The following is a 23601-nucleotide window of genomic DNA, read 5'->3' as shown; positions in this document are numbered from 1 at the left end:
AGCATACGCTATTTAAGCATTACTCACACATTGTGGCAAATGTACATCCATGTATCAATCTAAGGCTGTTAACAGGATACCCATTCACAATCTAGCATGGTATAAATGATATGTATATTCATGGCTAAAATTTCTACCTTTTGTATTTGAAGGAGTCTTATGAAATTATAATATATATTATTCATTATTTGAAAATTATCCAATACTTCTAATCAAGCGCTATCGTCCTACACAGTCTTGTGTGTCAACATCATGTAACACTGCATTTTTTAACGTGTTCTGTATATGTTTGGTAAAAAAAACGTTTTTCACCTTTTTTGTACTTAATCGTAATAATAAAAAAATAAATAAAAAAAATGTTTAAATGTGAAATTACTCCTAGTCTCTTGTTTAAATATGAATTGTATGGAGTTAGCATAATAATGCATAAGAACATAAAAATCTGGATTTTTTTGTCGGGAATATAGCATGTATCATATCTCACAGGCCAGTGAAAGAAGCTAGCTGGTCCATGAGGATGCATAACATTTATTAATGCATCATGGTCGTCAACTGAAATTTCAGAAATATTTCCAATCCACCAGTTCCTATCGTAAATGCAGGCAATGTATTGCCCCGGCTGGAGGTTTGCAATCGGCACAAAAGGCATTTCTGATCTGATAGATCTATCTACATGGGCAATGAAAGATGATGGGTCATTTGACACCCTTGAAATGCGAATCTTTTTGTCATCAATTGGCACAAACTGGTGATTTTCTCTTGTTCCAGCAATTGTATGTCCATCTTTGAACCTTTCCTCTTGAACTACCCCTATTTCATCAATTTTTTCTTTTGGAACAAAAAAAAAACAAAAAAAAACTTTATTCCATGCAGTTGCTCATTGCAAAAGTTGAAAAAATCCACCTGGGTCAGTATTTGGTTTTCAGTTGGGCGTTGAAGACTGGCACGAGCTGCCAACCTCTTTGCTGTCCCTCCAATCCCATCACAGGGTGACTTTCCGTGACTGGTACCAAAAAAATTCCATTCAGCGCTGATATTGAAATCAGCATTGTGGTGGCACAAGTTGAGAACATTTTTTAAATTTTTGTACTGAGCTGTAGATCCATCGCTGAAGTAGTGGATATGACGAATCCCATAGATGAGAGTCTTGAGATACTCCACAATTACTGTTAAGAAAGTGTGGTCTGCAACTGTGTCATGTCGTGAGCAATCACTGATTAGTTATTATTAGTTATTATTATTAGTCAACAACTTTTCATAAATAAAAAGGTTTATAGGTTTTTGATTATAATAGACATTGCTAGCAACAATACAACTCTAACATGTGATAAGAATCTGAAAATCAAACACAAAATCAATGCATTACGCGCATAAACACCATGTTCAGTGGCATTTTCTTTTCTTAAACTGAGAGACTCCAAAAAAAAAAAAAAACAATGATCCTTGTAGAGAAAAATGTGCTCTTTCTAATGATATCAGAATTAATATATTTTAGGGGTACCTTTTTGAGAAATTTGACCTAAAAATAGGTAAAATTCGGGTTTTTTTAAGTTTTTCATCATATGTGGGTGTGAATATTTCCACAAATACATATGCTTTGACCGTAATATTGCAGCAATGCAAAGTCATGTAGATGTTTGGTGTACAGGGCAAAGCACCAGTTACTATTGGTTTTTGGTCTTGAGTTATATATGGGCAAGGTTAGGCATACATTTTATGCGAGGCGTTTTACAAGCTACTTTGACACAAAATTGCGGCCGAAATATTGTTTTGTCATAGCCGGTAATAATTTTATCGTGTTTAGCAGCAAAAGTTGAGCTAGTATGCCAAATTTCAGCATCATAGCCAGTATAGAACTCTAATGGCTATGTGCCAAAGTTTGCAAAATTCTCTTAGCTGAAGCCGCAGGCTTGGTGGGACCTCCAGTGAAAGGTCAACAGTGCCCAATGTATTTGAGATCTGGCCCTAAAAATTTACAGAACCTCTTTTCAAACATACATGTACATCCTTATACATTTTCAGCAAAATCGGAGAAGGTCGAGTGGGGACCACTGGTCCACTTGACATGGAATGACCCTATAAGCCAAGCGCTGTACTCAGTTATCCCATAGACAATGAATAGAGCAGAGGCCGAGCATGAGCACCTCCACTCCATTCAGTATGGGGCTGCGCAGTCCCATTCTCGCAGTTCCAGATTCCCAATCTCAGGATCACTGGGAGTCCAAGCAGTTGGTTCCCGAACAATCCACAAGGGATCACCAATGTTTAGGGGACATCTAGAGGTTTTGGGAAGAACTCTTTAATGTGTGAGCAATACAACACATATTGTATACTTTTAAAATTCGTTGTGAGATTTTGGGATTGCCCTTTTCTGTTCCATGTTGTAAATATACGCAAGACCCGAATACTAAAACATTAAAATTTCCCTGCTATAAACAAATAAAAACAAATCAGGCACAACACAGTCTAATTTATCAATAGGAGTATGTAATATGAGAAAGTAACTGATTTTCCAGTCCAGAAAAAGACCACTTGATGATGATGATGATATTTCACAAACACACCCGTGTGCCAGCACAGGTAGCAGTTCTATAAAATCCAATGGTCCAATACATAAATCACCAAACTACCAAGTCCTTCCTCCTTCCCAGTCCTAAAACAAAAATGTTAAGGACAGATCCTCCAATAGTGCGGGATGTGGTTTTGCACAGGGTTTTGACTACAAGTCTTCATCATTGGAGGACATGTCCTCATCTTCTCGGTTTAAAAACATCAAGAGGTATTTGTTTCTGTACTGGAAAGTTCTGATATTGCACCCACCTATTGACAAAGGTGACCCTTTTGTGTTCTAGCATAACTGTTCTCCAGTATACAAAGCAAGGTCCATAATGAATCGTTGAGGGAGTTTAATGTGGAAGACCTTGACTGGCCCATACAGACCTCTGGCATCAACCCTATAGAGTACCCTTAGGATAAATGAGAATGGAGATTGCATGCCAGGCCCTTGTCATTTAGCATGAGTGTCTGACCTCACAAATGCTCTTTTGAGTGAATAGGAAAAAAAATTCACAGGCATACTCCATCATCTTGTAGAAAGCATTTCCAAACAATTTAAGGAGGTTTTAGCTGCATTGAGCATTGAGTGAGGGAAGACCAACTGTATATTAACCCCTTACCAAAATATGACACACGAGTATGTTATATTTTTATATGCCGGCTCACCGATTTTAACGCATGTTTCCAGGCAGATCAAGGCTGTGATAATCAGCCAATGTCTGCCTCTAACAGCCGCTGGAGGAGCAGTTATGGTAAATTCCACTGTTAATCTCTGGCAGTGGCATTAACAGAGTGGTGGCAGGGGGGCATGTTACTATGCACCCTTCAGCGTGCCTTGACCGATCGCGAGGCGCCGATGGGTTACTATGTTACGCAGGGGTCTGCTGAACACGCCCGAGCCTGCCATGATGGTACTCCTATTAAAAAATCTGAAAATAAAAATATAAACGTTCAAAACACCCCCTTTAATCCCCCTGGCTACCACCCAGTTGAAAATTAAAGAACATGAAAACACACATTTGTTATTGCTATAGCCATAAAATACAATCCAAACATAAAATAAATGAATCACATAGGTAAGCGGCATTGCGCCAAAAAATATCAAAACACCAGAATTTAGGCTTTTTGGCTGCAGCAATAAAACAAGCAAATGTAATGATAGGCGATCAAAACACGGTTCAAGACAAAAATTCCAAAGTGATATCAATAAAAACATTGGCTCTGGGCCAAAACACAAGCCCTCAAACAGCTCCAAATCCCAAACACAAACCGTGACAGCTCTCGGAAAAGGGCAAAACAAGCAAACTTTTTTTTTTTTTTTTTTTTAGGTCTTACAATTTTCTGAATTTTTGTTCACCACTTAAATAAAACAAACCATGTAAGTTTAGTATTTCTGTAGTCATACTGACATGGAGAGTTAGATTGCAAAGTAACTTTTAGCGTAAAATCAATGCTATAAATAAAAAGCCAAGAAATAGTTGTGGAATTTTTCGACGCACTTTTTTCCCCGATTTCTGGTACTTCATATGAAAAAAATAGATGGTGCCATTCAATAGTTTAAATCTTGTCCCACAAAAAACAAGCCCTCCCACACCTATGTCGACAGAAAAATAAATAAAGAAAAACAACAGGTATCGCTCATGGAATAAGGGGAGGAGAAAACAAAAGCTTAAAAATGGAAGATCGCTTGGGTGAGAAGGGGTTAATGCCTATTGATTTACAATGAATCAGCGGTCAAAAGCTCTTGTAGGTGTAATGTGTAGATGTCCCAATTCGTTTGACCATGAACTGGGTCTCCGAGTGTTTCTAAAATATTCTGCAGTTCAAATACTGCAAAATCATGTTAGATTATGACAGACACTATAAACTGCTCCATTGGGATATGCGCAGGATATAGAGGTCATAGTTAACAGTGCAAAACAGTCCAAAAAGATTACTTACTTCCCCGATAAGATGTCTTGTCTAAGTTGTAATACAAATAAGTACCTGGGAAAAAAAACAAAAGTATGAAATATACATGCATATGTTCTGTCAACTCTACAGTCTTGTCAATTAAGTAATTCATGTTATTATTTAAGTTTTGCTGCTGTGATACCATAATTTCCCACGGGATCAATACAGTGTATCGTATATCTAATATATATTTCATATATATATATATATATATATATATATATATATATATCTCCAACAATGTAGACCAGCTCACTCTTGTGAATCACCTGGAACCTCAGCTGACCTGGTTAACTCCGTTGTGCCCGGATCAGGATGTAGGAGTCCATCCATATAAATGTGAACAATGGCAAAGCAGAGTCCAGCAATAACGTGAGCAATCCAGGATGCTGTTAAAAAAATTGTCTTTCTTTTTATTCATAGATCCATTAAAATACAGTGGCCCAAGCAATTCAGAACAGCATTATCGCAGGAAAGTAGCGCAGATAGGACTACGCGTTTCAGCGGTAAAATACGCCTTTTTCACGGTCCAGAATCTACTAGAATTCTGGACCGTGAAGAAGGCGGATTTTACCGCTGAAACGCGTAGTCCTATCTGCGCTACTTTCCTGCAATAATGCTGTTCTGAATTGCTTGGACCACTGTATTTTAATGGATCTATGAATAAAAAGAAAGACAATTTTTTTAACAGCATCCTGGATTGCTCACGTTATTGCTGGACTCTGCTTTGCCGTTGTTTTTATAATATATATTTATATATATTATTTATATATATATATATATATATATATATATATATATAATTATATTATATATGTGTGTGTGTGTGTGTGTGTGTGTGTGTGTGTGTGTGTGTGTGTGTGTGTGTGTGTATATATACACACATACATATACACACACACACACACTATATATATTTAACAGATGAATATATTTATTCATATATATTTTCAGTATAATAGTATGTAATTTTCTTTCTAACAAGTGGAAAACTAAAACTCATAATAAATAAGGGTATAGTCTGCAGTATGCTTTTTGCATTTCTCAATTTTTATCTGCTATGCTCATTTTTTTTTTTAGTATCCTGTCTTGGTATGATAAATGGGAAAGGAATATGACAGTCTATTGAACTAAAACTGTGGCTGCGAACGCAGGGTAGACTAAGTTTAGAATTATATAAGTGTCAAATAAAATAGGATGGAGTAGGGAAATATGCAGAGCAAGAATATTAGATTCCAAACATTAATGTGGTTTTCCCATTTATAAAGTTCAATTTAATCAATAGATCACGGAATAATAATAATTTCCACAATTGGATGTTATATAAAATGTTCCTGTTCTAAGATAATCTTATACATGTGTCTCTGGACATTTTTTTTTTTTTTTTTTTTAAACATCCAAATTGTTGAACGTATTATTATTCCAAGATCTGTTAATTAAAAATTAATTTTAAATTGAACTTAGTTCTAGAGAAAACCCCTTTAACGACAAGGCCACGTGCACACTGAGTATTTGGGAAGACTCAGACGTCAACCAGTTTACTTTTACACAAAAAAAGTCTTAGTTGTAGGGTTTCTCATCAGAATTTGGCCAGTGCCTATTTTCACCAGTTTTTCTCTGTTAAAAAAAAAAGGAGAATAAAAAAAATGAGGTTTGAAAATCTCCATCAAACAGTCCATGAGAAGTGGACAGCACACGGATGCATCTGAAGTGTGTCTGATTTTTTCGCAGACCCATAGACGCATAGCTGAGTTTCATCTGAAAGCAAAATCATGTGAACAGCCCCATAGACTATAATACTGTAGATACAGCCCCATAGACTATAAGTACCTGTAAACAACACGGACAGTACACGTGTGGAAAAAACTAGCCTCTGAATCAGCCCTTAGGGCTTGTTCACATGTTGCGTTTCCACCCCCCATCATGGAAAGGGATTTCTGAAATCTCATGAATCTGTTGCTTATTTTTTCCTTGTTGATCTTAAAATCAATGCATTTTTCATATCTGCACATGACAATTACTTCAGAGTTTTTCCCCTATTCAAATGAGTGTGGGGCAAAAAATGTGAGTAAAAACACACAAACACGTGTATTTTGCGCAGTTTTGCCTTCCCCACTCTGCTGAAGAAGCCGCCTACGTGATACGCGCGTGCAGGATGGCTTGGAACTTCACCATTGTGCCCAGTTACTAGGATTCTGACTGTCTTTCTCTATGGGTGAGTTTGATATACAGGGTATTTAACCTTTCCCTATTGAATCCACTTTTTTCAATGAACCGACCATAGAACACTATTTTGTGCTCCCCAGCTTAGGTTAGACACAGCTATACATAAATACTTCATACTGAAGCACTATATTTGTATATAGAAGACAGTTTATTTTATTTACCACCTTTACATTCAGTAATAGACACTTGGTGATTCTCCCCTCTTTAGGAGTCCCCTAAAACAATCATTCTTGTAATAGGATTATGTTTTTAAATGTAATCTCGTTTGTGAATTTTTTGTAACTAATAAAACATTTATACATTTTGAATATAGCACTCCTTGGGTGTGTATTTTTTTGCACGCATTCTCAAATAAATGACTGCTAACTCCTGTATATAGCATTGTATGCATAATATATACTTGGCTTACAGTTGTCCTTGGAAAGTCACACTTTGCAGGTGATGTGTATTTGTGTAATGAAGGAGGGTTAGGTCTAAGGATATCAACACCCTTTATCAACGTGTGTATAATTATTAGGCTGGAGTCACATTGGCGTATGGCATCTGATGCGAGAGCAACGGATGTGATATGCTAATGACCCTCGACTCTAGCGAGCGTGAGCAGAGTATCATGCGACTGTGACCGGATCTTGCGGTCGGCTCACAGCTGCAAAGCTGAGGGCGGGTGCTGCAGAGGAGAGGGAGGGGTTAATCCCCCCATCTCCTCCATTGTCAGCCTGTGCGTATATCGCACAGCACTGGGATAACATCAGACTGCAGTCCGACGTATCTCTCGCACCCATACACTTGAATAGGTGCGAGCGATTCGCATCATGCTGCGATTTTTTACTCAGTCCATTTAGGGCGAAGAAAAAAATCACAGATCTGAGCTGCAGCATTGTCTAACACGGGGCAGAGTATATGATTATTATATATATATATATATATATATATATATATATATATATATATATATATATATATATATATATATATATCTATATCAATATCAGAAATGTATTATTTTCACTTTAAAGGGAATCTGTCAGCAGGTTTTTCCTACCTCATTTGAGAACAGCATGATGTAGGCAAAAAGGCCCTGAATCCAAGAGTTTATCACTTTAAAAATTTAGATTACTGGGTGAATAATCAGATTTAGCAATGCAGCAGAGTTGAAAGCACTGCCCCCCACATGAGGCTTTGTCTATAGACAGTGAGAAGCTGCTAATCACAGCAGGGGTGTAAGGGACATGTGCCGGGCACCTGCTGGTCACTACAATTATAAACTACTGTAGCTAAACAAACATAACAGGTAAACAACAATACACTTTGTGATAAGAGAGACATGGCTGAATTCTCTGTTAATCCCTACAGCATGCGGTCTTCAAATTACATAAGAAAAATCTGCTGACATCCTCTTTAACAAATGAAAATAAACAATTCAAATGGCAAAATGTACGTTTTTCATTTAGTTGCATAATTATGCACAAATAGATATTACCTTAAGAATGATAAAATATCATATTAACTTTCTTAGATACTGAGGGTTCAAGTTTAATACCTTTTTGGATTAACCGACAGCACTGTAGTTGTTCAATAATAAAATAAATAATTAAAAATACAAATTGCTTATGCACATAGTGTATGTCTATAGTATTTCCTAACATATATCTCCAACATAAAGCTGCAATGTATGCCACGGATTATATATCCTAAGGCTGACCTATATATGCTACTGTCTGTTTAAAAAAAGAAAAAACCCACCTCATCTGAACGGCCCTATTGAATAACATTGGTCAGAGTGCTGACAGTTTTTAGATGGACGGCAGTTGGACCATAAATATGGCTTCCATTCTATAAAATACTAAAAAAAAACCCTACATATTCAGCAGAATAGCCTATAGTGATGTATGAGCATACTAGGTGAATCGTGCCCTATGGATACGTTTGGTGTCTGGCATGTACCAGGAAAGCTTTCAATGAAATAAATACAAGTCTAGAGAGCCGGAGGTAAAATTATAACATACTGTTTGCCTAATGACTCGTCTTTCTCAGGTTGGGCAGAGATTAAACTTCCTTATTAATCAATAAAAAAAAATTAAAATAAGCAATCTAATAAAAGTTTTGGATGTTTGATGTGTATTTTTGGATGAAAGGAAAAAAAAACGGCAAAAACATCACTCAGTCAAGTCAATTTGACTAAAGCTGGTTTCAGACGTCCGTGTTTCAGGTACGTGTGACATCAGTTTTTAACACAGATGTCACACGTACCCATGTTACCCTATTGTGTACCCACACGGCCGTGTTTTCACACGGACCGTGTGGCCTCGCTATTTCACATGGAGAGGTGTCCGTTTTTTCCTCCGGCAGCACGGGTGTTACACGGACCGCACACTGATGTGATCCGTGTGACATCAGTGTGATACGGACTGGAGAAAACACGGGCTTTTAAATAAAAAGATTTTCTATATGAGATATTATATTATAATTATATATATATATATATATATATATATATATATATATATATATATATATATATATATATATATATATATATATATATATATATATATATATATATATATATATATATATATATATATGCTTCCCGCTCATTATTTTCATTGATTATTCACTGCAGTGAGCAGCTGGGAGCAGGGGCATCGTGGTGACAACGCTGGAGACAGCACCGCCGAGGACAGCATGGCTGGGGACATCGCTAGTGACTGGTGAGAATCCTGCCAGCAGTGTGTGTGCAGGGACGTCCAGGAGGTCATCAGATTTCCCAATGAACTCTGATGACCTCCTGATGACACCCCTGCGACAACTGCATTACAGCGAGTGTCACGATGGTGACTTCCAGGGGTTCATGAGAGTTCATTGGGAACCCTGATGAGTCCCTGGATGTCACTGCACAAACTGCTGTATACTCACCTGTCACTGGCGATGTCCCCGGCGGTGCGGTCCTCGGCTGTGCTGTCTGGCGCTGTCACCGCGATGCTCCAGCTTCCAGATCCTCGGGCAGTGAATAATCAATGAAAATAATGGAGCGGGGGTTAGGAGCGGGACACAGCAGAGCAGAAGACCGCACCGCTGGATAAAGGTGAATATAGAACATCTTTTCATTGCAGAGTCGTGTTTTACCCAGTACGTGTTACACATATACAAATACAGATGTCACACATGTGACCATAACCATGCGTGTGACTGGTACCTGATTAAACACGGACGTCTGAAACCAGCCTAAAGCTGTGAATGTAATACAATGCAATACAAGACTATTGGTCATACACACACAAAACATACCTTGTAAACTCTTCATGTAGATTGTTTGGTTCTGAGGAATAATATTTAATTCGAAAGTGTAAAGTATATGGAGGGCCGACTGTTAATACAAGAAAATGGTAAAAAAAAAAACAAAAAAATTATTACAGTGGATAATAATGTTAAGACAAGTCACTACATATAGTCATGGCCAAAAGTGTTGGCACCCTTGAAATTGTTCCAGAAAATGAAGTATTTCTTCCAGAACATTATTGCAATTGCACATGATTTGTTATTCTCATGTTATTTCCTTTATGTGTATTGGAACAACAACAAAGAAAAAAAGCAAATTCTACATAATTTCACACAAAACTTCAACAGTGGGCTGGACAAAATTGTTTGCCCCTAAACTTAATATTTGGTTACAAACCCTTTGGAATAAATAACTGTAATCTATTGCAGCTTATCCACCATGCAGACTATCTTGTATCAAGTTTTCTCTGGTAGATTAGCTATAGTGCGTTCAGGTTGTAAACTTCTTAATTATGTTGTGCACTGTGGACAAAGGAACATCAAAATCTCAGGAAGATTTACTTGTAAACTTTGAGATTGATGATATGTATCATCAACAATTTTTGTTCTTAAGTCCTCAGACAGTTCTCTTCTTCTCTTTATGTTCTCCATGCTTAGTGTGGCACACACAGACACACAACGAAAAAATTGAGTCAACTTTTCTTTTTATCTGGTGTCAGGTGTGATTTTCATATTGTCCACACATTACTTTCCACAGGTGAGCTTCATCAAGAATCACATGGTTGCAACATGGTTGTTTACCAACAGTTTTGGAAAGGTGCCAACAATTTAGCCTGGCTCAATTTCAAGGGTGCCAACGCTTTTGGCCATGACTGTATGCCATCTCTACTGGCAGCTGTGGTCTTCAACTAAACATAGTAAAGATATCAGAGGACTAAACGGAAATCTGATCAGATTTTTGCCACCCAATCTGACATCAGTGATGCTTCACTTACTTGGCAGCCACTGATTGACAGCTTTCTGTGTACACAGTGCTTAACGCATAAAGCTGCCAATTAGTGGTGTGGGAAAGTTATACAGAGCTTAGCATTCAGAGACCTGGTGAATCTGTAGCAGATAGAACAGTAATTTTTCAAAACTGTAGCAAGTAGCCCAGTAAAAGATTCATGATGATTCAGATGGGGTAACAAACAGCAGAGTTTCCTTTTAACCCTAGAAACGAATACTTGGTGCCTCGCAGGCCTGCTAGATTACTTGTTTTCTATGGTAGATTTCTATGGTTGCGCGTTTTAGGGTTAAAAGTCAGATCAAATTCTCAAATAAAGAGCTGATCACAATCTTAAAGGGAAACATGGGGTATCTTGCATTGTTGATGCCCACTAGTCACCATATCATGCCTTATATAAACACAATCCAGACTACTATTTGCATTGGTCAATTTAATCCACTGCATTTCTGATCATGCAAGAGGTTTTATTCTTAATGACCACATTACACAATCACATCTCACAGAGATCAGTGTGTGATATCAGTGTGCCGCCCCCACGCCAGCAGTCGAGCTGCTCGGATCCGGGTCGCGGGGACCCTTCAAATAAAAGGGGACGTATATATACAGGGATTGCTGTAATCACTTGGTGACGCCACCCACGGTGTGTGGTGAGATGTAGCACCACCGCTGCTGTTGGGGAGCACCCGGGGGCGATGGGAAAGCAGCCGGATATTACCCCTCCGTGGGTAGGGATGGATGCCCCGGGGCCCAATGTCTCTGTGCTGAGGATAGTGATCGCAGGGGCCGGCGCGCCCGGTTAGACCGGGGGATGTCAGTGTACTCACAATCAAATGAATCACACAAGTCCAATGGTAAATCAAGGTGCTAGTGGCCGGCCGCTGCGGCCAGCTGTATTCTGGTCCCTCACCCGGGGTGATGGTCTGTGTCACTTTCCTCTCCACTATTCTTAGTTCTTAGTCCTTGGCCTTCTCGGTATAGAACACGGGAGTCCTCTTCCAGAACTATAGGTGAGAGCCTTGACCGCAGACGCTGACCCGTGAGATCTAAAGGGGCCCTGGCGGATGCCCTATCCCTCTCGTTGGGCTGACGGTCTGCTTTTTGGGACTTTAACTAGTTGAGGACAGGATTACAGGTCCTGTCCCACCCAAAGTCGGTGGTTCCGATCTCTGCTTCAGGGTCCAGGTACCCCCTCTGTGCATGGTTTCCGGGTCGGTTCTCCGGAGTCGATACCGGCGGGCTCCTACCCTGTCCCGGTCCACCTCGGATCTCTGGCAGCCATCTTCCCGTCTGCTGACAGACACGGACCACCGTCTGCCACCTAGCCAGTACTCCGGGGCTCCAACCCCGATGCCTTTCCTCTCTGGCCTCACTTGAACTTGACTTTCTCCTCTCTCCTCTAAACTCCAACTACTCTCTTAACTTTACTCAACTCTCTCTTTTCCCGCCCCGGGTTCTCTAGACCCCTAGCTGGGCGTTTTCCTTCCGCCTAGTCCCGCCCACTGTTGTGCCTTTCCTACCCTGGGGGGGGTGACTAGGGTTTTGTTGGCTCGGTGTAACCCTGTGAGGGAAGGTGTTAAGCGGGGGCCTAATGTGTGTGCGACACCTGGCGGCACCAGGGCGTCACATCTGCACTATACTAGAATTCTAGAAATCACGTTTATTTAACAGCTAAAGCCATATAAGTGTTTCCAGTCCTGCAAAGTCAATCTCACATCTAGAATCATCAATATGGCATTTCAGGGCTTACACAATGATAATTATAATAAAAAAGTAAAGCTTCCAACTGCTGTGTAATGTATAATGCACTGCGGTGGCCCCAAACATAGGAAAGTTCAGTAAGTTACAGGTTACGGCCCAGAGCGTTAATTCAGATCGCCTCTTTAAAAGGGCATCATTCATGTTCATCAACGCTATTCACTCATAGCTATAGAAGTTACATACAGATAAATGGCATTTGAAGGGGTGGCCAGTGCTCGATACATTATGGCATGGCCAAATAATTAAGTGCACCTTCCTACCTGCTGGTTTTCCCACTATTTCCTCCCTGCTCTCTTCTCTGATTGACAGCTTTGGCTTTATAGAACCAGAGAAATGTGGGGATAGATGGAAAGCCAGCAGATAAGAATGTTTGGCCCAAACCATGATGTATTAAACTAACAGAATTCCTTTAAAACATGTCTAGTGGGTTTCTGGAGAAGAGTCACCTGGGGAAAATGAAGTTTTATTCTCGCTGCAGTCACTTGCAGGAAACCATTACAGTCATCACTCAGCATACAGTGAGGGCAGTGCAGTCACTCTTTAGCACATTGATTGACAGCCTGCTTTGCACACATAGGCAAAAGAGCAGGTTCTCGAGGAAAAAGCACAGCATGCTCACTGTGTAGTGGCAAATAAATGCTCCCTGCTCTGCCCGAAACATGATTTCTCCCAATAGAGGCTGCTAATAAAAAGCCAGCAGAAAGGGTTTCACCAGTATTATTTAGATCAGGGGTGGGGAACCTCCGGTCCGCGGGCCGTATGCGGCCCGCGATGACTTTTCCTGCGGCCCCCGAGCTGATTCCCGGGGACTGCAGTGCTGGAGCAGCAGCCGCATCTTGCTGGCTGCTGGCCCTTTAAAACCCCACACAGCGCGTTCAATGCTGATCGCTGCATTTTCTATACCTGAAAGACTACGTCCCCACGCTGGCACTGCCTACGTGAGGACGTACTTTGTAGGTGGGGTCGGCGTGAGGAGCGCTAAAATCAAACAGGAGAGGATTGACTGCCAATCATCCCCCAGGTCTGTTCCCAGCGGCGGCTCCCTGTTCCCGGCGGCGGCACCCTGTTCCCGGCAGCGGCGGCTCCCTGTGCCCGGCGGCGGCTCCCTGTACCCGGCGGCGGTGGCTACCTGTGCCCGGCGGCAGCTGCTCCTCTCTGTGCGCGCCGGCAGCGCTCTCCATGCCCGCAGCCACCTCCAGCACTCAGTGATCCAGACCTCCCCCAGTTCTCTAACTGCCTCCAAGCTCCCCCGGGTCTGCCTGTGCCCCCAGCGCTCTGCTCCCCTCCTTTCTCCCCAGTGATCTGTGCAGTCTCCCCCGTCTCCCCAGTGATCTCTGTGCCGTCTCCCCAGTGATCTCTGTGCCGTCTCCCCAGTGATCTCTGTGCCGTCTCCCCAGTGATCTCTGTGCCGTCTCCCCAGTGATCTCTGTGCCGTCTCCCCAGTGATCTCTGTGCCGTCTCCCCTGTGATCTCTGTGCCGTCTCCCCTGTGATCTCTGTGCCGTCTCCCCAGTGATCTCTGTGCCGTCTCCCCAGTGATCTCTGTGCCGTCTCTCCAGTGATCTCTGTGCCGTCTCCCCAGTGATCTGTGCCCCCCCCAGTCTCCCCAGTGACCTCTGTGCACCCCAGTCTCCCCAGTGATCTCTGTGCCCCCCAGTCTCCCCAGTCATCTGTGCCCCCCCAGTCTCCCCAGTGATCTGTGCCCCCCCAGTCTCCCCAGTGATCTCTGCCGTCTCCCCAGTGATCTGTGCCCCCCCAGTCTCCCCAGTAATCTCTGTGCCCCCCCAGTCTCCCCAGTGATCTGTGCCCCCTCAGTCTCCCCAGTGATCTGTGCCCCCCCAGTCTCCCCAGTGATCTGTGCCCCCCCAGTCTCCTCAGTGATCTGTGCCCCCCCAGTCTCCTCAGTGATCTGTGCCCCCCAGTCTCCCCAGTGATCTCTGTGCCCCCCCAGTCTCCCCAGTGATCTGTGCCCCCCCAGTCTCCCCAGTGATCTGTGCCCCCCCAGTCTCCCCAGTGATCTCTGTGCCCCCCCAGTCTCCCCAGTGATCTGTGCCCCCCCAGTCTCCCCAGTGATCTCTGTGCCCCCCCAGTCTCCCCAGTGATCTCTGTGCCCCGAGCCTCTCCCAGGTCTGTCTGTGCCTTCAGCCTCTCCCATCCTTCTCTGTGCCATCTGTGCCCTGAGCGTCCCCCAGGTTTGTCTGTGCCTCCAGCCTCTCCCATCATTCTCTGTGCCCCCAGGGCTGTCTGTGTCCCCCCGGCATCCCCCAGGGCTGTCTGCCCCCGGCTATGTATATAACCCCAGCAATGTTTATGACCCCCAGTCTTGTCTGTGAAACCCAGTGATGTGTATGTACCCCCAGTGACGTCTATGCCATGCTGCTTCCCTAGTGATGTATATTCCTCCCAGCCCTAGCCAGCAATGTTTATGCCCCCCCAGCTATGTCTGTGCTCCCCATCATTGATGTATGTACCCCCCAGTGATGTCTATGCCCCCAGCCTCCCCAGTGTTCTATATTCCTCCCAACCCTACCCTGTGGTGTATATGCCCCCATACCCTCCTGTGATGTATATACAGCAGTCCCAGACAACTCAAACCTGGAAAAGCAACAAGATCAACATCGCCTAATATTACAGCTGCACCAAAGAGTAGAAGCTCCAGCCGTCAGTGAGTTAATTGTTTGACCAAATATATTAGGGTAATTTTCAAGTTGATAATTTTGTGCGGCCCCCGAAGGTTGGTAGAAATTTCCAAATGGCCCCCGGCAGTAAAGGTTCCCCACCCCTGATTTAGATGATATACAATGAATCCCCGAGCACTAAGCCATATTTGTACCTGGTGATCGAGCCCAAAAATTAGCTATTCTACTAAAAATGTACCTCTCATAACATGGGTAGTTTAAAAGGAACCTCTCACCTCCAGAATCACAAGTTACCTGCACAAATAGGGGGTAATCTGCCGGTAACTTGTGATTCTGGTAATTAGCATTTCTGGAAGTGACCGGTTCCCTTTAAATAACCCTTATTATGAGAGGTATATTTTAATAGGATAGTTGAATTTTGGGCTTTATCACCAGGTACATGTGGGGAAGTAAACACTGCAGTGAAACGTTAATTATGTAAAGCGATATAACGAATTACATAATCTATGTAATGCAAAAGGTACTTACTTTTTATTTGTTTCTTAATAGGTTTTGTATGGTCCAGCCAATGCTAAAATTGAAAAATAAATAAATTAATTACAGTTCCATTACCTCTGTGAGCGCCACTAGAATTATATCAATATACTCAGGTTTGTAGTAGGACAAAGTTCTTCTGTTTATGATACAAATTCATACACTTACAAATATTGGAAAATATTAAACAGAAAGGTTGACATTACTACAAAACCGAAAACGAAACTCCTGGAAGGCTTTGTTCCCTTGAAGGGAATAGAAATGGTTTAAAAGCAGCAGGTTTATGTATCATGCATTTCTATACTCTTTATACATGCAGTCTGATTATTAGCAAGCGATATACAAGGGATGTGGAGCAGTGGAGGCAACGTACACAGCAACTGCTGTATATGCAATCATTCAATTACACACGTGCATCACTGTTAGGATTAGGTCATTGAAACTATCAAGTCACAATAACAATAATACAAGAGCTCTAAAGAGGGGTAAAAGCGCATACAATAGGGCAATACCATGTAAAAAGAGCACCACTGAGAGGGTGGTTGCATGAAGGCACAGCATCTGTATACGCGTGAATATCTATTTTTGTCGGCATTGAGTGGGTACTGCAATTGTTTGAGGGTAACATCAACAGTCAAGTTGTGGGTTAAAGAAGAGTTCATGGCTGCCTATGCAGAATAAAGTGAGGAAAGAAAGACAATATATATATTCATACAAGAAGGCATAACGAGAGTGATGTAATTGTGGAATGCTGTGTTCTCTGTAGTGCTAAACGTAAAGCAGTATTTCCAACTCCAAGATGCTATTTCAATATGTAGTAGGTGTAATATTAGCAAATTCCTCCAATTAGAAATGTAGTATAATTCTCTTGATTCACCATGTCACTTACCTCATGTGCAGGGCATTACAATAGCTTAGGTATCCATGTCTACGTCCACAGATCTAGTGACACTAATGGTGGTGTCACACACAGCGACGACGACGTCGCTGCTAAGTCACCATTTTCTGTGACGTAGCAGCGACGTCCCATCGCTGTCGCTGTGTGCGTCATCCAGCAATGACCTGGCCCCTGTTGTGAGGTCGCCGGTCGTTGCTGAATGTCCTGCTTCATTTTTTGGACGTTGCTCTCCCGCTGTGAAACACACATCGCTGTGTGTGACAGCGAGAGAGCGACGAACTGAAGCGACCAGGGAGCCGGCGTCTGGCAGCCTGCGGTAAGCTGTAACCACGGTAAACATCGGGTAACCAAGAAGCCCTTTCCTTGGTTACCTGATATTTACCTTAGTTACTAGCGTCCGCCGCTCTCACGCTGCCAGCGACGGCTCCCTGCATACGTAGCTGGAGTACACATCGGGTAATTAACCCGATGTGTACTCTGGCTAGGAGTGCAGGGAGCTGGCACTGGCAGAGTGAGAGCGGCGGACGCTAGAAACTAAGGTAAATAGCGGGTAACCAAGAGAAGTGCTTTCCTTGGTTACCCGATATTTACCTTAGTTACGCTTCCACGCATCACTGCTGGCTGGGGGCTGGTCACTGGTGAGATCTGCCTGTTTGACAGCTCACCAGCGACCATGTAACAACGCAGCAGCGATCCTGATAAGGTCAGATCGCTGGTCGTGATCGCTGCTGCGTTGCTTAGTGTGACACCACCTTTAGGGTACCGTCACACTTTAGCGACGCTCCAGCGATCCCACCAGCGATTTGACCTGGTCAGGATCGCTGGTGCGTCACTACATGGTCGCTGGTGAGCTGTCAATCAGGCAGATTTCACCAGCGACCAGTGACCAGCCCCCAGCCAGCAGCGACGCATGGAAGCGATGCTGCACTTGGTAACTAAGGTAAATATCGGGTAACCAAGGGCTTGGATACCCGATATTTACCTTTGTTACCAGCGCACACCACTTAGCGCTGGCTCCCTGCACACCTAGCACAGTACATATCGGGTTAATAAGCAAACCGCTGTGCTTATTTACCCGATCTGTACTCCAGCTACATGTGCAGGGAGCCAGCACTGGCAGCCTGAGAGCGGCGGTGCTAGTAACTAATGTAAAATATCGGGTAACCAAGAAAGGGCTTCCCTTGGTTACCCGATATTTACCTTAGTTACAGCTTACTGCAGGCTGCCAGAAGCCGTCTCCGTGCTCCCTGCACATTGAGATCGTTGCTCTCTCGCTGTCACACAGAGCGATGTGTGCTTCACAGCGGGAGAGCAACGTCAAAAAAATGAACCAGCATTATCTGTAACGAGCAGCGATCGCACAGCAGGGGCCAGATCGCTGCTCAGTGTCACACACAGCGAGATCGCTAATGAGGTCACTGCTGCGTCACAAAAACCGTGACTCAGCAGCGATCTCGCTATGTGTGAAGCACCCCTTTGCTAGTGGATACCAAAGCTACTGCAATGCCCAAATACCAATCTAATGCAATGATGAGGAAGTGAGATAACCTATCAGGAGAACTATATTACAATTCTAATTAGAGGTATTTGCGAATATTATTACTACGTCTACTATATAATGGGACAGTATCTTGTAGATAAGAATACCCCTTTAAATGAAAAAAGTAACCTCAATCATCAGATAGTGTCTTAAAAGGGAACCTGAGGTGTCCCCAAATGTTAACCTGTAGACCTGGGGATAATCTATAGCTTACTAGTGTTCCAAAGCTGCCCAGACTCTGCACTGAAAGCACGGGCACAGAGACTGTCAGACTTGTGTCGTACGCACTGTGCGCTGTGAGGAAAAGCTGGGAAAAGCAGTCATGTGACCGCAAGCATGTGATATGCATATACTCTGCCAGAATCCGACTACATGGATATGGCCTCGCTCAATGCACTGGTACTTGAAGAACGTTCCACATGGTTATGCAGGCCAAAGGTTTCAAGCACTATGGGAAACGAAAAGTTCTTCTGCTGCCGAAAAGCGTCAGATAGTGCAACGCCTTGGACAAGGTGTGAAAACATAAGATAGTTCATGAAAAATTAAGCATCATCATCATACTGTGAAGACATTTGTGGCTGATGCACAGTACAGACGGGTTTGTGCAGATAAAAGCATAACGAAGAAGGTTTCTGCTAGATAAATTTAATCGGATTAAGAGAGCAGCTTCTAAAATACCATTACAATGCAGGAAACAGGTATTTGAAGCTGCTGGTGCCTCTCGAGTCCTGCGAACCTAATGGTTTAGGATACTCCAGAGGGTTGCAGTTCTGCATAAACCTACTTCTCGGCCATCACTAAACCATGCTGCGAAGCAAAAACAGTTGCAGTGGGCCCAGACATACATGAAGACTAATTTTACGACAGTCTTCTTTATTGAGGAGTGCCATGCAACCTTAAGGTCCAGAATCTGGACTCCAGATGGAAAGCGTAATGGATGATTGATCGATGACCACAAAGTGACAACATGACTGCGACGTCGGATAGGAGGCGGCGGAGTCATGGTTTGGGCAGTAAACGTGACCTTTTAATGCTACAAATTCAGCAAAATGACCATTTTCAGTTCTTTACAATCTATAAAATGTTTGGAAACGCTACTGTACATAATTTGAGAGGTTTGTCCAATGACATTTGATCTATACTTTAACATTTGATTATTTGAACATTATACTGACTCATTTGCATCAACCATTTAAGAAGGTCAGAGAAAAATAACATATGCATAATAATTTGGAATGTGTTGTAGAAAGAAGAAAGGAGAAGAGATAAGACGAACTCCACTGGTTGGGGTACGATGACATGAATGTTTTTGACAGGTACAAAGAAAAACAAAAAAAAAAAAACAAAACACTACACATGGATAGGAGCAATAAAAACAGATGTTTGTGCTGTGTAATTTGTGTGATTATTTTTTTTTTGGCGAGCCCAGCATATATATTTTAATAGGTGTGTAAAAAAAAGGGAAGCAATATGAACATCATTGTAGCACCAACGGTTCTGCAGGTATGCTCACTTGCTTAGTGATGCGGCCAGGTCTAGTCTTTCCCTATGGCTCACGTGCTCTCCTGCCTCCATCTCCTCTCGGGGCCTGTGCATGCCTCACAGAATCCCTGGGAGTGTGCTTAGTACGCATGCACGCTGGCCCTCCTCTTAAAGGGCTGGTAAGCTATTTCCAGGAAATGTCTCTCAGCCTATGGTTGAGACGCAATATGTATTTAGGGCACCTTCCCATTAGAGGCGGGCCCTGTGCAACAACTTCTGTGTTAGGTCCTGTGTCGAGCTAGTTGTCAGGTTCCATGTCCTGCCCTGCATTCACTACCTATACCTGTGTCCACCTTCCCTTTCCATTCTGTCTCTACCATGCTCACCATTCCTGCCAGCCTCCATTCTCCTGGCTGCTGCAGACAACCCAGCTGTACTTGCCTCACACTAGAGTCTGTACCTGCCTATACCTGTGTTCGTACTTGCCCTGGTGGTCAGCTGCCACAGTCCTTGTCACTGCTTTGGCAGTAGTACCTGGCGTCTGCCTCATGGTGGGTGCTTAGTTAAGCCCCTCCTACTAAAAGGTTAAGCCCGGGATCCCCCAGTGGTCAAGTGGGTCCACTACTCTCGCTCACTACCTCCAGACTGGCATCGAGCACTACAACCATAGTATTTAATTTGTCTTTAATTGATTCAATGAGTTATTAACATGGGAAACTGTATGTGCCCTTAATATTTGTACTTTTTTTTTTTTAATTATCTATTTATACAAGTGAATGTCATGCATATGCCATATGCATGTCAAAAATGTACATACAGTTGTCATTCCTATAGCATATGTATGCTAATACAGATTAAAAATGTTCAGTTTTTTTTGAATGGATGATTCATATGCTCATGCAAACTTAGCGAAGAGAAGGGGGAGAAGAGCCAGCAACCGATGCATGGCAATATAGCATATAGAGTTGGGAGAAGAACCAAGAGAACAGTATTTAAAGGGACTCTGTTACCAGGTTTTGTCACCTAATCTGAGAGCAGCGGGATGAAGGAAAAGTGACCCTGATAAGTCAGGATTTGTATTCATAACATTTTTAAGGTACAGAACATTTTTTTGATCACTTTCACCAAGGCTGGGATCACATTCTTGTGTTCTCCACTTGCACTTGAGACAGGGTTTCCATGTAAATCCCACAAAAACGTGATTCAGACAAAACCACCGACGGAACTACTTACTCTAATGAGGTATTTGGAGACACTTTGTACTCTCTGGCATCGGTTACAGCGGTATCTATCTTTTTAGACATTACAAGAACTGTGGTTGAGCAAACCTGTGTACTAAAAAGACGCCTAAACTGATGGGACAAATGTCGTGATAGAGACCAAATGGAGTCCAAAGTGTCTCCATTTGCCTCATTAGGGCTAAGCCACACGGCGAGAAAAACAGTGCGAGTGGAGTGCGATAAAACATCGCATTCCCCTAGGACCAATTCTAGCCTGTGTGTCAGCACACATGGGCGATTGTTTTCTCAGCCCTAATCGGACTGAGAAAACAATCGCAGCATGCTGCGATTGTAAGCTGAGTCTCTTTCTCTCGCACCCATTCAAGTGAATGGGGCGAGAGAAAAATCGCACTGCACTCGCGGTACATCGGTGTACTGCTAGTGCAGTGCGAGAATGGCAATAGCCGGCTACGCAGTAGAGAGGGAGAGAAATCCCTCCCTCCCCTCCTGAGTGCCGGCCCGCCCCCCGCAGCTGAGGTCTGCTCGCACGAACGGACCTCAGTTGCAAGGACACAGGCATGACACTCGGCTCTGCTGTACTGCCAGCACGAGCCGAGTCTCATGCAAGTGGATCGCAGTAGTGCCCGTGTGGCCCCAGCCTTATAGTGAGTGGTTCCTTTGACTAAATCAGATTTTTTGTGGAATTTACACAGAAACCCTGATGTGAATACTCAGCGAAGAGCACAGGACAAATGGGAACTGAGGCTTATTACGATGTTTGGGAGGTACAAGGATGATATAGGCAGCAGTAGAAGAATAGTTTTATTTTTGCGTGATTCACTATGTGGTATAAGTGATAGGATGGATTTATTCCTTGGTTAGTGTGATTACAGATTTATATACAACAATTTTTAGATGTTTTGCTACTATTACTTGCTAAAAATGCACTTTTATTAAAAAAAAAATAAAAAAAAAAAATAGTTTTTCGACACCATATTGTAACAACTATAAAACCTTTATTTTTGGGAGACCACAGTTGTATGAAGGCTTATTTTTTGCATGACGAGTTGAACATTTTTTGGTACCATTTTGGGGTAAATAATATTTATCAATCAATTTTTATTCAGAATTTTCAGACACAAAATGAACAAAAACCAGCGATTCACTTATTGGTTTTACATGGTTTATATGTTGGTTTTATTCGCTGTTCACTAAAAGTGATGAGAAAGATTTATTTCTCGGGTCAGTACGATTACCAGAGTTATATTTTTTAATGCTTTGTTACTTTTCCAAAAATGAATTTGTCTTTGCATTGCCATAATCTTGGAGCTTTTTTTTTTTTTTTTAAACAAACAAACCATATTAGGGCTTGCTTCTTGCAAACAGTTTGGCGTTTTCATTTACACCATTTTTTTCTTTTTTTTTACATCATTTTATATATTTTGTATGTCAGTATGATAAAAAAAAACCTACATTTTTTATTATTTTTCTTTATGGTGTTCACCTAATCACCGAATGGAATAAATAACGTAACAGTTTTATACTTCAGGTTGTAAGGTTATATGTGGTATATAAAAAGGTATATTTTACTTAAAATTTTTCCCACATAGTCCCAATGTAGGACAATTTTTTTTTACTGTGATTGTTGAGTACTACATTACATAAGACTGTGTACTACTGCAGTGTCTGAGATGTCAGTGTCTTACTGACTCTTCCTGCCTGATTGATACGGCTTATAGCTGGATAAAGCTAGCAACCGTGGGATATCAGATGACCAAGGGGTACCATGGCAAGCATTGTCATCCACGTTTACGATTCTGGAGGGCGGGCGATTGCGTTACTGTCACAACTGACAGGGGCATCTAAGGGGTTAATCGGCCCAAATCGATTCCAAAACCGGTTGGGACCAATGTCACAGAGTGTCAACAGTCATGCACTGCTGTCGCCAGCGGAATTCTTGCCCATTTGGGGGCGCTATACATTTAATCCTCAGCGCCATAAAAATGCAGCACTGAGGATTAAGACCCCATAACTGCCACTGTGAAAAGGTATATTGACGGTCATTAAGAGGTTATTAATATCAAGAGAATAACTTCAGAAAAAATAGGCACAGAAACAGAAAAATGGTTCCAGAATCAGTGAAGATGTGAGGTTTAAATTAAACAAACAACAAAACAATCTTGTGAAATGTCCTCTTTAACATTTAGCAATTCCATTAGTTTGAGGTGAAGAATTTATGCTTATGATTTTAAAATTAATAAATGTTAATTAATTTAACTCTGATCTTTTGAGTATCCAAAATATGGATAATCAAGAAACTTTAAAATGTTCAAAATTAATGTGATGATTATGTGAAAAGGCTGAATGTGGCAAACAGCTTTGAATATTTGCCAGGTTTACACTAGCTCATGCAAACTTTTGTCCTCAGACTATCTTGGATTTGTTAGTGAATGAAGCGAAGAACAAGAAACCAGTTGAACCACTTTCGCTGTTAAAAGCCTGAAACCG

General features: G+C 42.2%; 1 protein-coding gene across 2 annotated transcripts in view; it reads right to left on the bottom strand.

Moving 5' to 3' along the window:
- The window catches only part of EPB41L4B (erythrocyte membrane protein band 4.1 like 4B), a 506865-nt gene that overhangs the window by 307608 nt on the left and 175656 nt on the right, over nt 1–23601 (bottom strand). For both annotated transcript variants that reach the window (XM_075314928.1, XM_075314927.1), the window contains exons 3-5: nt 15948–15990; nt 10024–10102; nt 4498–4542 (exon numbers count right to left, since the gene is read on the bottom strand). In XM_075314928.1, coding sequence (XP_075171043.1) covers nt 4498–4542; nt 10024–10102; nt 15948–15990 — 167 coding nt within the window. The remainder of the gene's footprint in view (nt 1–4497; nt 4543–10023; nt 10103–15947; nt 15991–23601) is intronic.

Source organism: Anomaloglossus baeobatrachus, chromosome 6 (genome assembly GCF_048569485.1).
Source record: "Anomaloglossus baeobatrachus isolate aAnoBae1 chromosome 6, aAnoBae1.hap1, whole genome shotgun sequence".
Lineage (NCBI taxonomy): Eukaryota > Metazoa > Chordata > Amphibia > Anura > Aromobatidae > Anomaloglossus > Anomaloglossus baeobatrachus.
Note: the sequence above shows the minus strand (reverse complement) of the source record. Positions and strands in the feature narration are given on the sequence as shown.